Below are 26,016 nucleotides of genomic sequence, written 5' to 3'. Positions count from 1 at the left end.
TCCGAAGCGCGCGATCAGAAAAGCCGCATCTCAGACAGCGCACAAATGTCTTCTTACGCTTGAATGGACAAATTCACACAAAATGATGTCAAAATGCCCGTCTCGGCGAGTATCCAAGTAAACAGAGTCGGTTTCCTTAAGTGAGCGTAAACAGTTGAGAAAGAAAACGAACGTGTATCAGTGCATTTGATCCGTGCAGCTCTTAAAGTGACAGCAGCCTAATATTCCTGCAGCTGTCTGCGGTTTGAATGTTAATCAAACAACAAAAACAAAGAAAAATTCACTCACTGCTCTTGACTGAATAACTTTTGTAACGTTAATAAGGATTAATCAGTTTAATCACCTGAAAACTACTGTCAGACCTACCCCAAAAACCTAAAAAGCACTTTTTATTTCATTTGTATCCACGTTCTACTGTATTTATTTGTGCTTTTGCTTGCAATTTGATTATTTGTTCTTACAACATTTTTTTTTTTACATTTCAAAATTATCAAAATTGTAATAGAGTGAAATTGTGAATTTTCACTGGTATCTAAAATGTTGGTGTCATAACTGCCAGTTACATGTTTCATAGCCAGTAAATATATTTATGGCTGGTAAATATTTTTAAGTCACCGCCATTGGCATGTGTGGCAAAGAGTTAGTTTTGGGCCCTGCATAAATATGAATGTCTAGTCAAACCCTTAATCGTAAAGCCTACTGTATCATATTTGATACATACATATCTACCTTGAATAAAACTCGAAAAACCTTTTGCACACAATCAACTACATGCCTTCTGTCCCCATTTATAGTGTGTAATCTTTTTAGCAAGTAAAAAGTCCTTTAATATCCTCCTTATGGTCATGATACACATGCATTTTACTGTGAAATCTTTACTGGTTTGAATGTACAGTAACAATATGTTTAATATTACAATAACTTTTATATTGCAATTCATATTTTAAGATGAACATTTACTGGACTGAAGAAACTTAGGTTAGTTCTTTTTAAATGTTAAAATGGAAGTATTATCAAATATGATCCATTTTGAGGAACGCTTATTAGTTCATCTCTCCATCATCATTTTATTGCGTTGCATTATGTTTTAAAACTAAAGAGCTTTGATCATACAACTAAGAATTGTATATAATCTTACTAAGACATTATTGTGATATAAAGAGTGACATCTAATATTTATAAGCATTTTATGGAAGTATTGTGCTACTTAGGCCTATATAAAGATCTCATTGCAAAACAATCTATTGCAAACATCAGAATTGAATCATATTTTGTACCCATATAAACAACAGCTACACCAAATTGCATATCAACTGCATTTCAGTTTTGGCCTCTGAATAAAACGTTTTTTTCTTTGTTTTCTTCGTCGAGGATGAGCTCCATATTCTCACAATATCTTACCACATGAGTACATGATGTATCAAATATGATACAAAACAAAAAACACGTATGATGCAACACAACTTTTTTTTTTTTTTTCTCAAATATTTTGTCTAATATTATATTCTGTCTAAACTTAAGGTTCAATGAACTGTGCCATTGAACAAAACAAAAAAGCTTTACAGGGTTAAAAATGCACTGTGACAAACACGTTGGTATTTCTTTCTTCTCAAACCCTAGAGCACTTCACCATGATCCAGTGATGCATCCATCCATAGAGAAGCATCAGATGGATTTATGTATTCACTTCAAGATAATATTACAGTCCTGTCCGTCATGGTACCAGTTTACTTTCTGGTACTAGTTTGAATTGTAATAGCGCATGTTAGTACCAGGCAATATATCATTTAGCATTAACACCAGAATCGATAGATGTACTGGGATCTGTATGTACAGTGAGTTGTTGACAGACTCACCGGATCAGCTGATTCCTGTAAATCCGATCTAGTGTGTGACAAACACACACACACAAACACACTTTCACTCATGTTGTCTCTTTCAGGTGACATTGAGCAGTGATCTCAGATCCCAAACTGCTCTTCCGCATCGCCTCTGCTCTCTCTGTGTGCTGTAAGCATGAGTCTTGTTATCTCAGTACTAACACACACTCACACACACCGCTGCAGTGAAGTTTTCATCACACTCGCCAATAGAAATCGGTCAAGAGTGTGCGCATGCGCACAGGCACTTTCACGTGGTGCTTTCCTTTGCGTAAGCCCGAAACAACACACGTAATATGGAAACCTCCTTTATTAAAAAAAAAAATTATATATGAAAACTCTCGGTTCTATGAGAATAATACTTACATTTCACACATTCCAATTTGTATTCATTCGGAAAAACTGATCTTTACCGTATTACTGGTTTGATTGACAGCTTTACAAAATACCAAGCCAGATGTTCTTTTCATGGTCGATAGAGGGAGGCATTTCTCTCAATAGTAAAGCATTCACAATGTACCGGTACAGCTAATTCAAAATGTTTGACTTCAGGATTATTTGTCGAACTTTATTTTGGGCTACTGATCAGTTTGCGTGTAGAAAAGAGAGCAATACAAATACAAACCCATAATATACATTTACGTTGCCCTGGGCTGAATTCAGAATTTGAGGAACAGTGTAATAGCCTACAAAAAATGCAGCATAATCAGAAAACAAAGCAGAATATAGCCTACAGTTATGCTTTATGTTTTACTTGCTATCAAGTCACAATACAAAACTGACCATCTTTCAGTGATTTGATGTCATATTGACAAATCTAGTCATTACTCCAGTCCATCCACCTCATAGTATCAGCCTTGTTCACGTTCCCTTTCAGACAATCAGATTACAGCTTTACTGGGGCAGTGTGGGGACTTTCAGTGGCTTGGTTTGACAGAAGTTAGCATCGCTTCGCTATATTCACTTCCTTGCTCACAGCGGCTTTAATGTAGGCTATTCTATATTCCTGCACTGATATGTGATATGTCCTATTTATTATTTGTAGGAAAGTTTATTGAAAAACAAATAAATTAAGGAGAGAATAACCATTTTCAATTGAGATGCAAAATGCCCCTACTACTTCAAATGTGAACTTCTCTCTTTCCTCTTCAGTTTTGTAACTTCGCTTTTCTAGCTGCGTAACCCTCTGGATTCCTGTTGAAATTTGTGCTACTTTATGATACATTAAATTACTCTCTATTTTTCTCAAATGTTAGTCAGATAAATTTGTCTGTTAAATAAATAAATGTAAATATAATTTGCAGGACAAGGTATTTTTGTAAGTTGGGTTTTCATGTTTTAAAGGGACTTTCATTAGAAATAATGATTTTTATACTGTTCAAACTGTATGTTTTCTCCCATAACCCGACCCCTAAACCAATCACAAAAAAACTTTCAGCATTTTTACATTTTCAAATCAATCACTTTTTTTATTTATAAGCTGTTTTCCTCATGGGGACCAAAAATGTCCCCGCAATGTAGGGAATACCTGAGCTACACACACACACACACACACACACACACACTTGTTGCGACATTTGGACCTCACAATGCAGTTTAAACCTGTACACACACAAAAATGTCTTCATTTCAAACTGCAAACTGATTAAAACAAACTTTCACGGATAATGACAGAATGCACTTTAATTGCCATAGAAGACATACATTTTTTCCCCGAAAAGAAATTAGAAAAATAAAGAAAACAATTTTTATATAAAAAAATGAGTTCCTGAGTCTCATTCAGCAGATGAAAATCCATCTCATACTATGATAATGCCAAAACATTTCATCTGGGAATTGGTGGCAAGGGTGGCGCTCCTCTGTCTCCGATTCCTGAAAAACAAAACATATAAACTAACTATTCTGACATTAATAAAATATGCAATTAAAATATGCAAAACTTAACATGTCACCCCTAAAAGCAGGAAAACAAAAAACAATTGTGGGTGGACATTTGCATCATACTAGATTCACAACAACACACACTTTCAGAGAACTCTCATTACAATTCTGCACAAAACCCTGCAGTGCTGACCTTTGCCCCCGGCCTTGCTGGGGTAGGACTTCGAGAAGGAGACGTACGGCTCAGGTGGAGGTAATTCAGACAGAGCATGGAAGGAGAACCTCATCCCCCATTCATCTAGAGGAAAAGAATACGATAGACTATTTACTGCCAAACAGAGTCAGTCAATAGCACATTTTCATAACCATACGTAATGCTGCATCTGCTGTCTATGGACATTAAAGGGAAAGGTCACCCACAATGAAAATTCTGTCATCATTTGCTTGCCCTCATGTCGCTTCAAACCTGAATGACTTACTGTCAGTTCCCTTTGACTTACATTGTAGTTTTTGTTTTGTTCAAACAAAGGAAGTCAAAGGGAACCGAAACAGTTTTTTTCTAAACATTCTTCAAAATATTTTCTTCAACATTCCACAGAAGACAGAAAGAAAGTCATACAGGTTTGGAACGACATGAGGGCGAATAAATGAGGACAGAATTTTGACCCTGTGAACTATCCCTTTAAATTCCAAATACGGTAACCCTACATTTTTTGTTAAAACTCAACTTATTTCTGCTTAAATACTTTCTCATATCCAGAAAACCTACTTTATTTCAATTCTGTTTTTTGACGACAATGCAGAAATGTCTCTCTTCAGGTTTAAATGGCCTTTTGTATTGTAGACCTATACATGCTGCCATTTTCTCATAAACAGATATAAGATGTAGGTTCCAGTCTTAAAGGGATAGTTACCCCAAAAACTCGGTCATTAATTACTCAACCTCATGTAGTTCCAAAACCTTTAGACTTTCATTCATCTTCGAAACACAAATTAAGATATTTTTAATGAAATCTCAGAGATTTCTGTCCCTCTATTGACAGTCTACGCAACTACCACTTTCAAGGTCAAGAAAGGTAGTAAAGACATTATTAAAGAAATCCATGAGACTCTAGTGGTTTAAACTCAATTTTATAGAGCGATGCAAGTGCTTTGCACAAAAAACTGAATTTACCACTTTATTTACTTAATATGCACGTTCACGTTGAGTGTGTTGACGCGACAGCAGATGTTGTAGAGTTGTAGATTCATATTTTGTAAATAAAGTGGTAAATTCAGGGTTTTTTTGCACAAACAAAGCACTTGCGTCGCTTTATAAAATTTAGGTTAAACCACTGGAGTCACATGGATTTCTTTAATGATGTCTTTACTACCTTTCTTGACCTTGAAAGTGGTAGTTGTGTAGTCTGTCAATGGAGGGACAGAAAGCCCTCATTTGTGTTCTGAAGATGAATGAAAGTCTTACGGGTTTGGAACGACATGAAGGTGAGTAATTAAGGTGAGTAATTAATGACAACATTTTTGGGGTGAACTATCCCTGAAAATGTTCATTTTCAGGTGAACTGTCCCTTTAAGAGCGCAGAGGTCGTACCTGTGGCAGGTGGTGGAGGGCACTGGTAGCCGTTGATGGTTTCAGGGGGCGGGGGAGGAAAGCTGGGCACTCTGGGAGGGTCTGGGGGAAAAGCTGGTCTGCCTGATCCACCGGGACGATTAGGAGGAGGTACGGGCTGAGGCATCCCACCTCGGTTTCCTCCTCCTGAGGGTGGAGGTGGAAGAGGACCTGGAGGGGAGGTCCAGTCGCATGATGAGAAATCCACAAAATAATAAAACAACGTCTTGTTTCTAAACTTCCTGGGACAAATTGTTTCCGGGTAATTCCGGTGGAATCACGGCTTTAATTCCTACTATAACTAATTACTCCTTTGTGGTCTGTAAGATTTTTTTAAATAACACTTTTATTTTGCAAGGATGCATGAAATTGATTAAAATGGACGGTAAAGACATTTATAATGTTACAAAAGATTTATATTTTAAAATAATGCTGTTCCTTTGAACTTTCAATTCATCAAAGGATGATGAAAAAATGTATCATGGTTTCCACAAAAATATGAAGCAGCACAACTGTTTTCATCATTGATAATAATCAGAAATGTTTCTTGAGCAGCAAACTCCATTTTAAATTATAATAAAACAGTATTTTTTACTGTATGTTTTATTTTGAAAAATGTAGCCCTGGTGAGCATAATATACTTTTTCAAAAACTTTTACAATTTTACCAACCCAAAACTTTTCAAAAACACATTTATGTTTTATTATAAACTATTTTACGCCTTACATTTTTAAAGATAGATATCATATTGGTTAGTCATACTAGTTGCATTTTAAAAAATGTCACTACATGGCAAAACATGTTTTGGTTTTTCATATGACCTCAATATCACTTTCCGTCCTGTCAGAGTTTTTTAAAGGAACACTCCACCGTTTTTTGAAACAGGGCTTATTCACCTTCTTTCCCACATTTAGATAGGTGGGCAAATGCATTTTTGTCTCAGTGCATGCATTGTTTTAGTTTGACAGGGTCGGCGTGAGCTTAGCTTAGCATAATGAATGGAATCCTTTGTTGCCAGCTAGCATGTCCTGAATAAAAGTGATATAAAAAATTTAAAAAACCCTACCTAATTACTTCTTGTGGCCTGCGTATTCACAACAAGTACAAATAGCGATGCAGATTAACACTAGGCGATTTCCTAGGCAGATATTGACTTATATATTAAGGACTATATTAGGGGGAAGCACAGGCGAAGCACTGCTACTTGGGCGTGATATCTCTGCGCCCAAGTAGCAGTGCTTCGCCTGTGCTTCCCCCTAATATAGTCCCAAGTCAAAATCTGCATAGGAAATCGCCTAGTGTTAATCTGCATCGCTATTTGTACTCGTTGTGAATACGCAGGCCACAAGAAGTAATTAGGTGTTTTTTTATTTTTTTATATCACTTTTACTCAGGACATGCTAGCTGGCAACAAAGGATTCCATTCATTATGCTAAGCTAAGCTAGCGCCAACCCTGTCAAACTAAAACAATGCATGCACTGAGACAAAAATGCATTTGCCCACCTATCTAAATGTAGGAAAGAAGGTGAATAAGCCCTATTTCAAAAAATGGTGGAGTGTTCCTTTAACAAACACATAGTCAATAAGTAAGATTTACTAACCCCAATTTAAACCATACATATGTAAGCAATAAGGTATGAGAGGCTGTGCTGTATCGTAAATAAGTAGCAGCTGCAGGGCGTTGTTAGGAACGACACGAAGCGGAGCTTTTATAAAACGGTTACCAAACAATACAAATATTAAAGCCAAAAAATATGTATCAATGCAACTTTCATGCAGTAAAATCACTAAAAGCCTTCCCTCCGCTGGAAAAAATAGTCCCTGACCGTGAATAGCAACAGACGTTACACTAATTCGCCTTTAGATGATGGCAAAGACTGTCTTTATGAGTGAGTCAGTCAGTAGACAAGACTTTTATATTGAAATGACTAGCGTGTCAGGGCACGGGAAAACCCCAAATGTTAAAAAGACAAGACATAGCAGCAGACATTCAAACAGATTTTTTAACGAATATAGGACTGACCTGAAGGAAAATGCCATATCTACTGTAAATGCAGGTACACTCTCACAATACTACTCTATAAGCTTCAATTAAAAATATCAATAAGAACATATGATTAAGTTACTAAGAGTGGTTGCTAGGGGTGTTGTGTAGTGATACATAGAACCGTTTGGTGAAGCGGTTATAGCCGTGTTTTATCGTGAATATAAAATCAATCAGAATCAAGGACTGGAACTAACCGTTTTATAAATATAAAATACATTTGACTCAATATTTTGACAGTAAAAAATTAACTGCAAAACAGAAATGACCTTCCACATACCGGCCCGTACGGATGGGCTCCGTCCCGATGGAGGCGGCCGCTCACTGGGCGGTGGAGGCAGTGGGCTGGAGCGTCCAGGTGGAGGTGGCCGCTCATTGGACGGTGGGGGCAGTGGGCTGGAGCGTCCAGGTGGAGGAGGAGGAGGAAGGCTGTTTCTCTGACCACCTCTAGTGTTGGGCTCCTCCCTCTGGGATGGTGGGATGGGTGGTGCCCCCCCTCTTCCTGGAGGTAAGGATGGAGGCGGATTACCCATAGGCCTCTGAGAACTCATTGGTTTACTCTCAGTTGATGGTGGTGGTGGTGGGAGTGCGCCATCTCGAGAAAATGACGGTCTTTTTCCTCCAGTGGGTGGTGGAGGGAGAGGGAGGTCATCTAAGGGCCTGCTAGGGATCGTGGGTAATGGCGGCCGGGCCGATGCAGGCATTGGTGGTGGAGGGAAAGAAGACTGGGACTCTCTCGGGGCGGGAGGAAGGCTTGGACGTCTGCTCGGCTGGCTTGGGGGTTGTACAGAAGGTGAGGAACCTGACGGTCGGCTTCCAGGTAGAGGTGGTGGGCCGCCGGGAGAGCTGTGCTGGGATGAGCGTCCCGATGGTGGTACAGGTGGGGGTCCGGCCCTCCCAGGAGAAGGTCGTCCGGTGACTGGCAGTGGGGGTCTGCTTCCTGCTGGGCTGCTGGGCGCTGGGAATCTCCCAGTTGTAGGAGGCATTGGTCCTCTTACTGTTTTAACGGACCAAAAAACAAAGAATATGAAGACAAGTTTTAAGTACAGCACATTTTGATTTCAGTTTTTGTCAATGGAAAAAATAATCAGCATTTAATTAGGAATATTATTATATTACACAAGTATAGTATAGTATAGTATAGTATAGTTTAGTATAAACATTTTGATTTCAGTTTATGTCAATGGAAAAAATAATAGGACTAAATTAGGATTGTTATTATATTATACACGTATAGTATAGTATAGTATAGTATAGTATAGTATAGTATAGTATAGTATAGTATAGTATAGTATAAACATTTTGATTTCAGTTTATGTCAATGAAACAAAAACAATAGGACTAAATTAGGATTATAATTATTATATTATACACATATAGTATAGTATAGTATAGTATAGTATAGTATAGTATAGTATAGTATAGTATAAACATTTTGATTTCAGTTTATGCCAATGGAAAAAAATTAAATAGTATAGTATAGTATAATATTGTATAGTATAGTATAGTATAAACATTTTGATTTCAGTTTATGCCAATGGAAAAAAATTAAATGACTAAATTAGGATTATTATTATTATATTATACACATATAGTATAGTATAGTATAGTATAGTATAGTATAGTATAGTATAGTATAGTATAAACATTTTGATTTCAGTTTATGTCAATGAAACAAAAACAATAGGACTAAATTAGGATTATTACTATTTTATAAACATATAGTATAGTATAGTATAGTACAGTACAGTATAAACATTTTGATTTCAGTTTATGTCAATGGAAAAAAATATAGGACTATTAGGATCATTATTATATTATAAACATATAGTATAGTATAGTATAGTATAATATAGTATAGTATAGTATAGTATAGTATAGTATAGTATAGTATAGTATAAACATTTTGATTTCATTCAGTCACAATGCAAAAAAATTATAGGATCAAATAATAAATAAGGTATTATTATTATTAAATAATAATTATAATAATAATATTTTTATTAAATTAAAAATAGGATTATTATTATGTAATATTTATATTTATTTTCAGATTTTTACCCCTTTAATTTAAGGCTTGAATGTAGTATTAAATAATAATAAAAATGATTTATTTTAGATGATTACCGTTGTTGTTTCCTGGTGATCTCAGTCTTGGCATTCCACCCTGAAACAGCCCACCCAGTCCTCCACCACCCCCTCCTCCCCCTCCTCCCCCTCCTCCTCCTCCTCCTCCTCCTCCTCCTCCTCCTCCTCCTTTGGGCTCTGTGTAAATAAAAAAAATTCAATTAATACTTATAATACTTGTAATACTTACAAATAAATTAATTGTTTTTATTTACTTATAAAAAAATATCAATTTATTTGTTAGAATGCCTTTGGCTCTACAATGTGAATATGAATATGAAATATTATAGCAGTATTTGCTATAAATTATTTATCCATGCACATCATTGTTGTCACCATTCTGTTCAGTTTAGTTTAGTTTTCATGGACTTTCAGTTTGTTTTCATTTGTCACATGTCATCTTTGTTCAGATTGATTGAACCAATGCCATTATTAATGCAGTTTAGAGAGAGAGAGAGATTAAGTGTGTGTGAATTATCAGAGTCTGTGTGTCTCTCAACAGTGTTCGACAGCAGCATCTACTAATAGCGAAACTGTAAGTTTATCTACTCCAAGAACAGCAGCATTATTACATCGCTAGTGAGAAATGTCATGTAGCTTTTAAGTTGCTAAACTATTTTACTGATAAAATGATCAGAAAAGTTTGCTCCGGCAGCTAAACACCTTCGTACTAACATTGGTCTGTGGCGATTATGTAATAGGTAGGTGTGTGCGAAGGCTCCGCCTTCTTTCATGTGGAAATCTTTTCCAGTTCATTTGGCCTGTTCAGTAGGTTGTGGTCAGACGTACGTGACTAATAAGGTGAACATGCTGGAGAACTGCTTTATAGTAGAAAATTAAGTTGTACTTCTGATGAAACAAGACACTGACACTGTTTTTCATGTTTAATATGGTTAAAGCTGCTTGATTTGAAAGCTGCAGTCCGTAGTTTTTCCTCTTTGTCGCCATCTCTGTTCAAAATCTGCAATTGCAGTTATTCGCGGAATTATGAACTTTACGTAAGTTGTGCCTCGGCCCGGCACAGTGCGGATGAATCCAATGTTTTGAGGAGAATGTGCGTCTGTCAGTCGCCGCGCCGGTGTGGATCCTGCCAATCGCAGATTCTACTTTCTGGAAGTATGACCAACTAAGAATTTTCACCGGAAAATGTCGTCTGAAAAAGTAAGTAACATCCACTTTTTTTCTAACCAACTAAAGGGAAAAAAAGCATTGCAGTAAATGGCACTGATTAAATCTAACGATCGCTTATCATATCATGTCAAACCATGCAAATTATACTTTGTTCTCAAATTGTTAATGTTAACAACATCAGCATTGCGTGACTACATTTAATGTGTATTAGGGCTACCTGTAGTTCAGTTTCCATTTCTGTGCAGTCTAATGTCTAATTGTCAGAAAAAAAGCCGTCTCTGCGTCCGTTTTGAACCCCTTTAAAACACAGAGTTCACGCCATCTTTCAAAAGCCCTTCCGATATTTATTTCAAAAGCCCTTCCGACAAAATTTGCATTTAAGAGATATAAGCTTTCAAAACTTACAGTCTCTCACTAATTTTTATGACATCACCGCAGACTTCAACTTCTCATCCCATCTTCTGTCCAATCAAATGCTCTCTAGAATCTAAAGCTCCGCCTCCTACGCTATAAACACCACCTGGCCAAAGCGACCGGTGTTGACACGTCACGGAGCAATATGGGTTGAGATGTGTGTTCGGTTGCTCAAACGCTCAAGTTTTATTCCATTTTCCAACTGAACGTTGGTTAAGAATGAAATGGCTAGAATTTATTTACACCTCTACTATTGAATCCAACGTATCATCAGTGCTCGGATTCGCTTCCATGGTGCTGTCAAGTACGACTTGCAGTCTGTGAGGTAAAGTAACGCTATTGGCTATTTGAAAAGGGGGAGGTGCCATTCAATATGTCCCGCCTCAGCTTCCTGTCTCAGTGGAAATTACGTCAACGCATCATATAAAGCTGCATGTTCCAAGGCACTTCAGTTCAGTGGGCCTTTAAATTCATGTGACCTCTGTAGTGCCTGAGACCGATCAGACACGTTATTTGTTATATTTAATAAAAAATCCACAACACCCCTCATCCAACAAGCAAACTGTTTCTGTGGAACTACACCAAAACTGCACCTAACACCCAGATGCAGAACCAGGCACTGGTCACCTTGCAAGTTTTTCTCTTCCCAATCAAGTTTCGTATGCAAAACACCCTGCTAGATGACAACTTTGCCTCCAAAAGTGAACTTTCTTATTGGCTCATTAGCCTCCTGAGGGTTTTGACATCTTCACACTTTAAAAGATCACTGTCTAAGAACACAGTTGGGAAAAGGAGAATCATAAGTTCTGACATGAGGATAAACGCCTGACTAAACGCCTTCAAAGGACCCCTAAGTTTGGGCCAGGCTTTGGCCGAGTGTTTTCGATCCTCAAAGACCTTCTGCATCAAAACCATCATTTTGCTCATAATTGGAGTCTCTAATCATGCCAATGCAAGCCCACAGCCACATGCACTTAGAAAGTGTTGGATCAGTATTATAGTCTATGGCCAAGAGAGTAATATCTAGCTAGTCCAATGACTTTATCAATAAACATTCACTGGGCGAGTGTTGTTGGGACGTTTAAGCCAGGGTGGGGCAACCTGACACTCACATGAGACCCACCAATAGCAAACCACAACCATCCAATCAATTCCCCATGATCAAAATCAAGCCCCGCCCTACATTTGTTCTTGTTCGAGAAGCTGTTTCACTCAGATCGCAAATTCTGATTAAAATAAAGGTTCCAAAAAGGGGGTTTTCACAGAAGAACCATGTTTGGTTCCCTAAAGAACCTTTCCATGAACAGTTCTTAAAATAACAGTTATTCTTAGTTTGAAGAACTTTTTGTGCAATGGAAGGTTCCATGGATTTTAAAGGTTCTTCATGGAACCATAGATTTTAAAGAGTGTAATATATATTACAAAACATATTGCACAAAACAAATTTAACTCACTGTCCAGAATTGGGCCGCTCCGATCATTGGTGGTTGTTTTCTTCAGTCGAGCCCCTTTGCCGATATCTGATAGTAAAGCATTTCTCCCCTGCTGCTCATTTCTGTTCAGATTCGGCTTCTCTGTGTTCGCCTAGTGAAAGTAAATGTAAATTAGAGATGTTACATAAACATTGCCATCAACTCAAAATAGATATTGAGCCTTGAATACCTTCAACTTTGAATAGACAGTGTGAGCTACATAATTACACGTTACATAATGCCGTATTACATGTGGGTATTTGTGATCACATGGTTAAACAGAAACAATAAAGTACAATCTTTCATCAGTATTTGATTGATGTTACACTATTGACATCATCAGGCTCAATATTTCAACTTATTTATGGGAAAAAAACTGGCACGCTCATTTTTTTCTTGGCATAAAAAGTGTAGGCTATACAATGTTATTTGTTAGCTATTAGCTATAATGTTCAACGGTTGAACAATAAACAATAAATCCAGAATTTTGATCAATTCAAAACTTTCTCCAGTGCCAATTTAAATTATATAAATCAAACTTACTTTTGGAATTGCAGTCTAATCCAAGGAGGAAGAAGGTAGATGAAGTAGATCCAAATATAAACGTGATTTATTAATATAAAGTACACTCAATGTAATATCAAAGGACACAAACGAAACAGTGTGCCATACACAAACAGCACAAACAATACCGGACAATGAATGGGAACTAAAGAGAAACTTAAAGGGATAAAGTTCGCCCAAAAATGGGAATTCTGTCATTATTTACTTACCCTTAGGTTCTCCAAAACCTGTATAAGTTTCTTTCTTCCATTGAACACAAAAGAAGATATTTTTAAAGAAGCCATTGACTTCCATAGTAATCTATCGTGAGAAATTCATACAGGTTTGGAAGTGTGATGACATAATTGTAATTTTTGGGTGAACTATCCCTTTAAATACACAGTGATGATCAACCAAATACAGAGAGGTGTGTCCTTAATGAATATCCATGATAACAACTGACTAAGCAGACGGAGTAAATAGAGCAAAACGTTCATGTGAATGTTCACGTGACAGAAATATTGTAGCGCATAATTTTTTTATTTATTTTTTTTAATGATAAATAACAGCTGGTATTTGGAGCAAGGCTATACAGTGCTGCAGGGATGATGTATTTTTGTAGGCCAAAACCCATAAACAAGTTAGTATTTTTGCACCTGCAGTTCCATCGTCCTGAAGTTAGTGTTTTTTTTTTTTTGTTAAATGCCTGAAATAAGTCTGGTGAACACTAGTCTCTCAGCCTCACGGACCGATGGCTGAATGTATGATGCACAAGGCACACATAATAGAGAGTTGAAGTCGTCATCTCTGATTGGTTGAATTCTGCAGGGTTTCCAGGAGACGTGTGTGTCACGTTCTGCCTGGAAACAAAGCCAGCGTGGTGCCAAACCCCCTCATGGAAAAAAGAAAGCTGTCATGTTTACAACTGTGACGATGAGTGCTTATCAGGATAGAGTCATGCGTCTTTCCCGTGTCTCACCAGACTATGGCGCCCGCAGCTAATCCAAATCCAAATCCATCCATCCAATTTACGTCTTTAGCCAACAAAAATACGTCATCACTGCAGCGCTCAATAACCACATATTTAAGAGGGAGGGAACAGTTTAACGGTTTAGACCTTGAAAAGCCCATATCTGTTGACCACTGATCTCTAAACGTCCTTGTACGTTTGGTCCAGCATGTGGTAGTTACGGCTCTGGTATCTTACACAGTAACTTCGTCAAATGAGATGATTTAAAAACCTTCAATATTCCGGCACAAATGACACTGTTCCTAGAAAATGACCCTTACAAATGATCAACACTGCATATCTTCTATCTGACTCCAATATCTGATCACTTGAACACTGGTTTATGTGAGATCCTGTTCTATTTCATACAAATGAACTATTAACATAATCATCATGAAAATACTTGTATTTGGTCCAGTATAAATATTTTGATATTATACCCCCAGTTTCACAGACAAGGCTTAAGACTAAAATGCATGTTTGAGCTGTTTTAACTTTTACTGAAATATCTTAAAATATGTCAGTGGCATTGTTTTGTCTCAAGATGCACACCAGTATGTATTTTTTTCTAGGGCACATTCATAAAAGCTGTTAACCCTCGTGTTATGTTGCGGGTCAGTTTAACCCATTTAGATTTTTGAGTTGTCAGAAATACCGGTTAACCTGGTTTTTTTTGTTTTTTTTTCTTGACATTTTGTGACTTTTTCTCATTTAGGGTCATGAACATGCATGCAAAGTTTCAACATGCCGATGTGTAGGGATTTTAACATTTTTATACGATTTTAAAGTTTGTGGGTCAATTTAACCCTCAGGCAGATATTCAAAAGCAACAGTACAGACACAAAATAACAACATTTCTTTATCCTATGTCAGAGCTCTAGTCCAGAAGTAGAAGTGTAAGTTTAACAACTTTTTATTTTGGAAAGTCTGTGAAAACAAAACTGATTAACTTGGTAACTGTCAGTCCCCATTTTTTGAGCACTTTTCCAACTTATATAAACATTTCTGAATACTTCAGAGCACATACTTAAATTTGCTATCTTTTTAAAGGCGAAATGTCACAGATTATTGTAGAAGTTATAAAAACAGTTATAAAAGTAAAGTTTTGTTTAAGTTTATGAACATATATAAAATAAAATAAAAATGATATATATATATATATATATATATATATATAATATTATATAAAATATATCATTTACAAAGCATGTTTCATTTTCTAAATGTAAGAAAATCAAAGCCAAACATCTGAACAAGTTCTGTGCCAAATTTTAGTTTGATATCTCAATAAATGAGCTTTCGGTAAGATTGTTTGGGCGCAGTACCAAACTTTTCCACTATGACTCTTCAATTTCCATATGGTTTGAGTGATCTGAACCATATATTTCCATACTTTTCTAAATATTTATGAAGTAGACATCCTATTCAGAAGTAGTTTTTAATCTTTGAATCGCAAATAAAGAATCTATCGCTATTTATCTATTGCTCCTGCATTTCTTATGAAAAACAAGGGGCCAAATATGAAAACTAGAGTCTGAAAGCTTTCAAATTATATTTTTTAAGATTAATTAAGATATTATTGTAATAAATGTGTAATCGCAAATGTCCCACAGGTGTGGGGGCGGGGAAGTCTTAAAAACAGTGGTTAAAAACATTTTTATAAATCATAAATTCAGATATTTTTTCTTTGTAATGTGTGAAAAATATTGATATTAAAAGTTAATTGTTTGTCCCTGATTGTATATATTTTTTTTTTTTCATAGTGCGATTTTTGGGGAATTGTATTGAATCCAATTAGGGTCTATATGACCCGCTCCAACAAGGCCGTACCCAGAAATCGAACAGTGCACGGGGGTTAAATGACCTAACTGAACTAAGGCCTAATCCTGGCTTAATCTAAGCCCTGTCTGTGAAACCAGGCCTTTAAATACTATATTAAGCTACTTATCAAAATATGTAGATCTGAACAATGGTATCATACCACTGAAAAGGTTGGAGGGGGTGCAGGAGGGGGCGGTGGTGGTCCAGGCATAGTTTCTCTTATGTCGTGTTTTGTGTCACTTTTAACCTAAAAGACTGTGAGAAAAGAAAAAAAAATTACAAAAACACATTAGTTACAACTATTCAACAACAGCCAAGCTGATAAGTTGAGGAAGTGTCACATCTTCTGAAGACACAGACCTCACCCTCAATGGTTTTTGTTCCAGTCATAAAGTAAGTCATAAAATCATAAAGTCATAAAGTAAGTCATAAAGTAACACATATTTACACACACACATATTGATACCTCAAACTTACCCTTTTGTAGTTTAAATACCCTTGTGAAAAAGAAATGTTTTGAAAGTGCACATGTAGTGTATTACAGAAAGACTATTTTTTAAAAGCTGTACTTGCAGATACTATATTAATGAAATGAAATGAAAGGGCCATTTAAGTGTAAAAAAAGGTGTTAAAATGCATTTTGAAGTAATTTCTAAAAGTTTTGCTTTAAAATACATTTCAAATCATTGTTTTAATAATGCTTATATAAGTACACTTATTTTGATGTGTTACTAACAAGTACTTGATTATAATTTTAACTGTGGTGTGTTATTAAAAAAACAAATGTGTAATTATAAATCTATTTAAATAAATGACACAAGTTTCAAAAGAAATTGCATCATATTTGAGTTCACTGTAAACGCTTGTCAGTACATTCGACTTTAACCATATTTCAAAGACAATGAAATCTTGTAACTAGATACAATGTAACAATCTAAACAATGTAACTAGAATGTACATTTCTTGAAGAAAATGTGAGTGGTGCTTGCAGTGGCAAAACTCGCCACTCGGTTGCTAAGATGTTGTACATGATTGCATACGAGCCAACAACCATGTCTGTACGATATTGTGGAGCTGAAATATGGCTTCTATATGTTGCGATATGGTTACTAGGTGGCTCTAAACGGTTGCTAGGGTGTGAATACACAGTTACCATGGTGATATTTACAGACTGTTTCCCAACCGAAACAAAACAGCCAACCCCCATCTCTATACGATGTTCTGATAGAGAGAAATGGGTCTTGATAAACGGTTGCTAGGGTACTCTGTTTGGTTGCTAGGGAGTGACTTGACATGTGACTTGCTTGTCAGTATGAATGATATAAACCAACTCCCATGCCTCTGTGACATTCAGAATGGAAGATATCCCTCTTTGGATTTTGGTTGCTAGGGTACTCTGTTTGGTTGCTAGGGAGTGGCTTGGCAGCTGCCAATCATGAAACTCTAAAGGCTGCTTGTCAGTATGAATGATATAAACTCCCATGCCTCTGTGACATTCAGAATGGATCCCTCTTTGGATTTTGGTTGCTAAGGTGCTCGACAATGGTTGCTAGGGAGGGGCTAGGAAGTGTTGCGGTGATTCATGATTGGTTGTTTGTTGCCCCGAGTCAAATGAGACCACCCTCATGTTTCTATGACAATTCAGTCCGGAGATATCCCTTTGATCTCTTTCAATGGAAGTCTATGGAACTTGTTGCTAAGGTGCTCTAAATAGTTGCTAGGGCGTGGCTTGATAGCTTCACAATGATCCTGAGAGACTGATTGGTCGTCTGAGTAAAATGAGCCCGCCCCCTTGTCTCTATGACACTGTGATCCAGAGCTATGTTCAATACAAAATCCCTATGCAATTTACCAGAGTTCACAGCAAAATCCCCAGAGTTAAATGAACTCTGTAAAGAGAAACAACAAGAATAGAGAAAAGAGAAACATAAGAACTAAAACTGACTTCCAGCCACAGCCTTAGATGAAATCAACTGAAGACAAAATACATTAAATCTTTCAAGTTCTCATCAGAGGAGGATTAAACAACTTCACAAACAGCATTACCAGCTTCACTTATTACTGACCAGATTGACTAAATTGGTGTCAGACGTCTACAGAAGATCTTATTGAGAATTAACAGAGGTTTAGATGTTGACGATTTATTGAAAATGTTTGATCACCATTATGGCGATCAGTGTTTCCTTTAGTTGGGCAGTTTGACTCTTGGTTTTTTGTGCGAGTTTGTGGTTTTTGTAACAGTTTTTTTTTACCAAAACACGCAATTTGTTACAAGGAAAGCCAGAAGCAAAAATGATCAGGTGATACAGTTTTCAACAACAAAAAGTAGAATAAGGCACTTATCTCATCACTGTCCAAAAGTGGTTATTTGATGTTAATAGATTATATTCACTAACAATTCTCTCTTGCCACAGATCGGACTTTCTGAATTTTGGTTTTTAAAATACATTATGAGGGATTGATTTTTTTTTTTTAGACACAGACGTCAAGAATCAGCATATGAATCTCGACAATGGTGACATGCTTCATGCCACAATGCATGCTGGGAGCAACAATAGTATAAAACTCATGGCTCCCAGGATGCATTGCGGCAAGAAGCATGTCACCATTGTTCAGATTCATATGCTGATTCTTGACGTCTGTGTCTAAAAAAATAAAAAAATAAAAAATAAAAAAAAATTCCCCATTGTATTTAAAAAAATAAAAAAAAGTATGTCCAATCTGTGGCAAGAGAGTATTGTTGGCGTATATAATCTATTAACATCAAATAACCACTTTTGGACAGTGATGAGATAAGTGCATTATTCTATTTTTTGTTGTTGAAAACTGTCACCTGATCATTTTTGCTTCTGGCTTTCTTTGCAACAAATTACTTGTTATGGTAAAAACTGTTACAAAAACCACAAACTTAACAACAACAAAAAAAAACCTAAGTGTCAAACTGCCCAACTAAAGGAAACACTGGTCACCACAATGGTGACCAAACATTTCCAATAAATCATCAACATCTAAACCTCTGTTAATTCTCAATAAGAACTTCAGAAATAAATCTGGTTAGTAATAAGTGAAGCTGGTAATGCTGTTTGTAGAGTTGTATAGTCCTCCTCTGCTGAGATCTTCACAGATTTAATGTCTTCCTTTGTCTTCAGTTGATTTCATCTAAGGCTGTGGCTGGACGTCAGTTGTAGTTCTTGTGTTTCTCTTTTTCTCTGTTCTTATTGTTTCTCTTTCATTCAGCGATTCTGCTTGTTGACAGCAGGTGTTCATCACTAATGCCCATCGCAATGTTAAGTCTATTGGATTTTTCGGCCACTTTTTCGCCCCTGAGGCGAACACCGCACCCCCGATCGCTTATAAAAGTCATAGCACACCATTCCCGAATAATCCGCACGATTTGACGCCTCATTCGTGTGTCTGTGACAAAAGCTGCGGGAGGAGTTACGCGCCAAACTTTCGGCGGAATAATAAAAGAAGAAAATAATAAGTATGAGCAATAACAATAGTGTTGCTTTGCCTTTGGCAAGCACCACTAATTATGAAATTACATACAAAAACGTGCTTAACTTAAGAGAGTCAAAGCAAACACTCAAGCTGCATTTCATATAAATTTAAGCTATAATACATTTTCATTTAATTGCAATTAACTTGCAAGTAAGTGTCAGAAAACATTACATTCAGTTTGCACTAACTGTAAGTATATTCGGTAACACTTTCTGTCACGTTTTGGGTGTTTGTTTCTTGTTCCTGGGTTCTGGTCTGTCATGTGACCCCCGTTTTAGTCATGTGATCCTGCCTTGTGTTCCCTTGTATGTTGTGTCATGTTGTCACTGGTTGATTGTTTAAATGTTCACAGGTGTCCCTTGTCTCATGTTTGCCCTGTGTCCTTGTCGAGTATTGATTGTTCCGTGTTCAGGCTCCTGTAGTCTTGTTTTCCAGTCTATGTCTATGTTCATGTTCCTGCTTAAGTTTTGAGGTTTCATGCCTTGCCATGTTTTTGATTTATGTTTGATTGTGTTCTTTTTGTAAATAAATTGCATTTGGGTTCTCACCTCACTTGCCTCCATTGGACTTCAATCGTTACACTTTCTATGAAGCCCATGCTTATAATGAATTATAGACCCATTTATACTTGTTAATAAGTATTACTATTCTATAAATATATTTATAAAGACAGACTGCATTATAAGAACAGTTATAGTTACATTTATATTATTGTTTTATTATTACTTATAAGTTATGCATTTGCTTTTTAAATATGCATGCTCATAATACATTATACATTGATTTATAAGTATTAATATAGTCAGTCGTATGGTTTCATGAATGTATTTTTAAAGATGCACCCTGCATTGTTATAATGTTATTATATTATAGTTACAATGACTTTTTAGTAATGCAGATTTATTTCTGTCAAATAAGTGAATATATTGTTATTAATAGCCATGTTGTGTTCTTATAAATACTTATTTTGAGTGATCATGCAGTTACCAATCTCTATAAATGCATCATTGATGGCTTTAAGTAAAGTTAAAACATAGGATGCAATTTTCCTAAAGAAAATGTTAAGAAATCATGAAGATGTGCTCATTATACATTTTAAGTTGTTTACTTGTAAATGTAACTATTAACAATAATTCCTGTAATAAAATAAATAAATAAATAAATAAATCATTAATATAAACGGGTTACAATTTTTTAGCAAAACACTGCAACAATATATTTTTACCATTCATGACCTCTAATGCAAACATTTTATGACCTCTTTAACCATTAAAGACATAATTGATAACTAATTGGTACAGCAAACAAGTGTCTCTGGATCTATTTTATATTTGATCATTTATAAAGCAGTGTATAATGTATTATGAGCATGCACATTGAAAAAGCAAATGCATGACTTTTAATTATAAAAAAGTATATACTATAACTGTTCTTATAATGCAGTATAGGTCTTAATGAGTCTTTATAAAAATATTTATAGAATAGTAATACTTATAAATAAGTATAAATGGGTCTATAATGCATTATAAGCATGGGCTTCATTGGAAATGTTACCGCATATTCTTTAAAAGTACATTCATTTCATAATAAGTGCGCTACTTCTTTTCCACAAGGGTAGTCATTTGAAAGTAACAAAACAGCAGGTGTTCACTATCTTAGGATCACAAAAAAGAGATGTTACGCTACAAAGATCTCGCACATGATTCTCTTTTGCTCAAACTAAGCTCCAGTTCGACCCTATATATGCATTTCCATGACAGAGTAAGCCAGAAGTGTGTTTTGACTGATGTTGTACAGCTGTGACCTGATTACTCGTGTGCATCGCTGGATGTTTCGCACAGGCAGTAAACTCATGACGTGTCGCTTCTGCCTTTTAAATTCAGAGTGGCTGCAGACAGATGCTGGCACAGTTTCCTTACAACAGCAGAAGTGCTACTGAAAAAACACAAGAACCACACCAGAAACCAAAACACAACCTACCAGCACCCTAACCACCCAGAACATCCTCCCAGTCCACTTCAGGCCACCTCATAGAGCTCAGCAAATACTGGGAAAGCTGCCAACGTGTGACCAACACATTTGTATGAGCAAACACAACTCACATGTTCATCTTCAGGAATGTAATAACTTGCCTTCTTAATATCTGTGTGATTTGTTTCCAGAGGCAGATTTCTGACCTGCTTCCAGCTGTCAAAAGCTCTTATCTGCTTCTCAAGTGATCATCACACCGAGACCAATGACTTCCTGACACCAGCAGAAATACACACACAGATGAGGCTCAACTTTTAACATGCTCAAGTGCTTTTAAGAAGGAGAAAAAGCTCATTTTACGGTAACAGATCTGATCTTACATCTGTTGCTCTTTACAGTATTGCAGCGTCTCTTCAGTGGCAAGTTTATGGCAATATTAATCAGGAGTGAGAGAAAAATTGTCAACCTTTTCATAAATGAAACACTTAGATGTGTTTTTTAGATGAAATAACCATTTCTGAAATATATGTTTAGATTTGAATCCTTTCTATCTCAGCATAACATTTAAAAATGTTGAGTTCTGTAAGTCGGTAAAAATAAAAAATGCAACTCTGTAGTATTGTGAAATATTATTACTGTTTAATATTTGTTTTCTTTTGTAAAATACTGTAAAATGTAATGTATGATCAAAGCTGAATTTTCAACATCATTACTCCAGTCTTCAGTGTCACATGATCCTTCACAAATCATTCTAATATGATGATGTGATGCTCAAGAAACATTTATGATTAATTTATTATCAATGTTGAAAACAGTTGTGCTGCTTCATATTTTTGTGAAACCGAAAAAAAAAAAAGAAAAAAAATCAGGATGTTTTAATGAACAGACAGTTCAAAGGGAAAAGCAATTTATTTAAATTAGAAAATTGTTCTGTCTTTGCTGTTACTTTGTATCAATTTAATGCATTCTTGCTGAATAAAAGTATGCATTTCTTAAAAAGATATATATTTTTTATTTAAATTCCACTGATCCCGACCTTTGGGATATTTTCTACATTGCTCTGTAAGGACAAGTGCGCTACAATATTCAAAATATTTGCTTAATTTGTTGAGACTTTACTTTTATTTTAAATATTTGCATCCGAATTCAAGTGTATCCTGTTCTCAAAGAAGAACAGTTATACCTGACATTACATCATGATCTGCATTGGAAATTCAGTTTTTATGCAGAGAAATGTAAGATATCAGTTTATCCGGTCTTGTTCAGAAGCTGTGTGTGAAACCCCAGAGAGCGAGTTACATTTCCTCCGCTGAGTTTCCTCTGTGGTTGAGCAGTTAGAGAAAAAGCAGCAGCAGCTTGAAAAGAAACACTAACTTCGAGAGAGATGCTCACTAGCCCTTACCAGGACACTTCATCACTCCCTCACATTCCATCATTTCCACACTCAGACAAACACTCACCTGTGTCTGCGCATTGGGAGCCACCAGATCCACGGTTTTGTTGAATGTTGCGCTGCTCTTCCTATCTGCGAGTGCACAGACCAATCAGAGAGTTAACAGTGCAGTGAGAGCTTTTCATGCAACAGAACGAGCTGGTGATCACAGCATGCAAACGAATGTGACCACATGCATTTCCTCACACAATGTCTGTGTCAGAGTGAGATTAGCCAGTTGAGGGCTGGTATGAACTCCAGTGACTGAGAGCATTAACAGAAACAGGAACTATAAATGACTCATTTGGAGAAAATAGATCTGACACCGGCCTCTGTTGCTGCGACATGAGCTTGTACTTCAGATCGGCCCTCAGTCAACGTTTGAGTTATTTTTGCACAGTGATTTTTAATCAGCTGGTGTCAAGTTTTTTTTATTTTTGCTTTATCTCTGTGATATTACGGTGAGCAGTTCTCAAGTTCACACACAGGTGTCCTAGCGGAATAACCACAGGTGTAGAGAATCACATTAATATACACTAGTAGGCCTACCGGTCAATGGTCTGGGGCTGGTGATTTTATTTTTGTATGTTTTTGCCTCTTATAGGCTAGCCTACTCATTAATACATTTTAACATGTAATTTATTCCTGTGATCAAAGCTGAATTTCCAGCATCATTACTCCAGTCTTCAGTGTCACATGATCCTTCAGAAATCATTCTAATATGATGATTTGATAGTTGATGTCAATAAACATTTCTGATTATTATCACATGCAGCATTTATTTTAAATAGAAACTTACTATAACTTTGATCCATTTTATGCTTTGCTGAATTATTAATTTATTTTCTTTTTTAAATCCGTTCTGACCCAAGCGTTTGAACAGTAGTGTGTGTGTGTGTGTGTGTGTGTGTGTGTGTATGTAGGCATATATTTGTTTCTCATTTCTCAATCAGTCTCATTAATTAGTTGCCAAGACAATATCCCAAAACGCAACACACATTACAATATATATATTTATATTTAAGCGTGTGAATTACCTCAGTATGTGTGTGTCTCTCAACAGTGTTGGGCAATAGCATCTCTAATAACGAAACTGTGGAAGAGAGTAGGCCTATATACGTATTTTCCGTACTAGCCTAAAACCTATTTTTTGGGGGGAAAAAACATGGAAATCCTATTGTTCCCTATATTTATTGGTTCTTTTGCTGTTGTCGGCTGTAAAGACCTTTGAAATAACTGAAATCATTTGGCGAAGTGATATGGAACGGTCGAGATCTGCCTGGAACTACTTCAGCCGTGCATTTCCCAGAAAACAACTGCACACCTTAGAACGCTTGTCAACCAATCAGAATCAAGCATTCAACAGCCCCGCAGAGGCAGGCAGGCGATGTTTAATTGTATGACACACTATACAATATGCCTATTATAGTAATGTAATATTGTCCTTTGTATAATGTATATGGTATAGGCTATAATATTTAACCATTATACAAATACAATGTAGGCCTACCTGCTAGTCATCCAAATGTACTTCTATTTAAACACAAACACACGTGCATTACTGTAACTTGTTACATACTAAAATTCTCTTAAAAGAAAAGTCAAATCCATTTGACAGTATATCGGATGCATTTAGGCTACTTACATTAAAAAAAATGTATTGTTAGGTAGCTTACAATAGGCCTACTTATTGTGATTTTGTGTTGTATTGCAAAACACATACATATGTGAGGTGGATGTGGGTTAGGTTACAGATTTAAGGTTAGTAAAGGTTTAAGGGAAGGTCAACAGTGTCATTATTGATGTATTTATTTTACAGCTGCAATACATACAGGAACAATATATATTTTTAATATAAGTGCAAAGATGTATGTAGCTACACAATGAGTGCATTGTAAGATACCTATGCTATGGAAGCTTGTTTCCGCCATAGAATAAAGCAGTTTTGCTAGATATAAAGTCCGAATTGCGAGATGTAAATATAAATATAAATATAAAATGTCGCAATTATCTTTAAAAATGTTTTATTCTGTGGAGGAAAAAAGCTATTGCGAGTTATAAAGTCCAATTCTAAGGAAAAAAATTATTCCCTTTTTTTTCTTTCAGAAATGTGAGTTTATATCACAATTCTGACTTTATATCATGCAATTCTGACTTTATAACACAATTGAGACTTTATATAATGCAATTCTGACTTTATATCACGCAATTCTGAGAATTGCGAGATGTAAACTCGCAATTGTGAGGGGAAAAAAAGTCAGAATTGTGAAATAAAAAATCGCAATAACCTTTTTATTTGTAATTCTGTGGCGTAAACAAGCTTCCATATCTATACCAGAAAAGAAGAATGGACAGGAATGTTTACAGTCATAGTCATTATGTTTACCTGACAGTGTTACTCTTACACTTGAAATCCTGGAGTATTTTTTAGGTTAAGCACTCTTGGCACAATATTATTCGTGTTGTTTAAAGCAGCAACCTTCTGATATCCTTCCGCCATGCACAAAACCCCATGTTCAGTGTTCAAACTGCAGGTGGCAGCACTGAGTGAGATATTATCACTGGCTCGACTGGGTTGAGTGTTGTTGGCAACGAAACATAGTACTAAACATTGCTTAATTTACTGTGTGCAGTATGCAAATCATCTCTGCATGTTATACTGTGTCCCACACTGCATTGCTCTCGGTTTTACCTTCAAACTTGATATTAACATCTTTTCTTGACTCACAAAAATAGATTAAAATGCAAAATAACTAACACCACACCAGTCTTGTTATTATTAGGCTATATTAAACTGAATACTATTTTGCATACTTTGTTAACTAAAAAAGCATTAGGTATAGTGCACAGCACTGTAGCCTTTTCGATAAGAATAGAATAAGGAAGTGTATATAGTAGAAGAGACAGGATGAAAAGGAGAATGGAGTCAAACTGAGGAGGATGTAAACACACACAGAGACAGTCTGCTTAACACACCACCGCCACTGCAACCCCTGCCAGCCAACCAGGCCTCGCATGCACAGAACCCGTTGTCAGGGAGAAAAGCCCTGAGTGTGTGTGACTGCGTGTCTGTGTGTGTGCATACTGATGATGGAAACACCTCAGTTATCCTGACGGAGTCTTCCAGTGCCACACACACACACCGAACAGAGCTGAGCGCTGATCAGCAGTGCCTGTTTA

The 26,016-nt window shown here is 36.3% G+C and overlaps 2 protein-coding genes across 5 annotated transcripts in view; both read right to left on the bottom strand.

Moving 5' to 3' along the window:
* Window positions 1-3,402, bottom strand: part of gpr155a (G protein-coupled receptor 155a) — a 30,666-nt gene extending 27,264 nt beyond the window's left edge. For all 3 annotated transcript variants that reach the window (XM_082176111.1, XM_082176113.1, XM_082176112.1), the window contains exon 1: window positions 1,857-3,402. The gene's annotated coding sequence lies outside the window, so the exon portion shown is untranslated. The remainder of the gene's footprint in view (window positions 1-1,856) is intronic.
* Window positions 3,403-3,545: 143 nt separating this feature from the next.
* Window positions 3,546-23,087, bottom strand: wipf1a (WAS/WASL interacting protein family, member 1a). Of its 2 annotated transcripts, XM_082176201.1 has the most exons (9): window positions 22,865-23,087; window positions 16,093-16,187; window positions 13,103-13,117; window positions 12,542-12,671; window positions 9,543-9,680; window positions 7,696-8,412; window positions 5,353-5,541; window positions 3,955-4,059; window positions 3,546-3,752 (listed from the first exon to the last, which is right to left on the bottom strand). In XM_082176201.1, the coding sequence occupies exons 2-9, from the start codon at window positions 16,141-16,143 to the stop codon at window positions 3,706-3,708; spliced, it is 1,392 nt and encodes a 463-aa protein (XP_082032327.1). In that variant the 5' UTR covers window positions 16,144-16,187; window positions 22,865-23,087; the 3' UTR covers window positions 3,546-3,705. The 2 variants fall into 2 exon arrangements, with proteins under 2 accessions (XP_082032327.1, XP_082032328.1); XM_082176202.1 differs by lacking the exon at window positions 13,103-13,117 and having other exon boundaries at window positions 22,865-23,086.
* Window positions 23,088-26,016: the final 2,929 nt, after the last annotated feature.

The sequence above is a fragment of the Leuciscus leuciscus genome, assembly GCF_965113295.1.
Source record: "Leuciscus leuciscus genome assembly, chromosome: 7".
NCBI lineage: Eukaryota > Metazoa > Chordata > Actinopteri > Cypriniformes > Leuciscidae > Leuciscus > Leuciscus leuciscus.
This window is presented reverse-complemented; position numbering and strand designations above follow the sequence as displayed.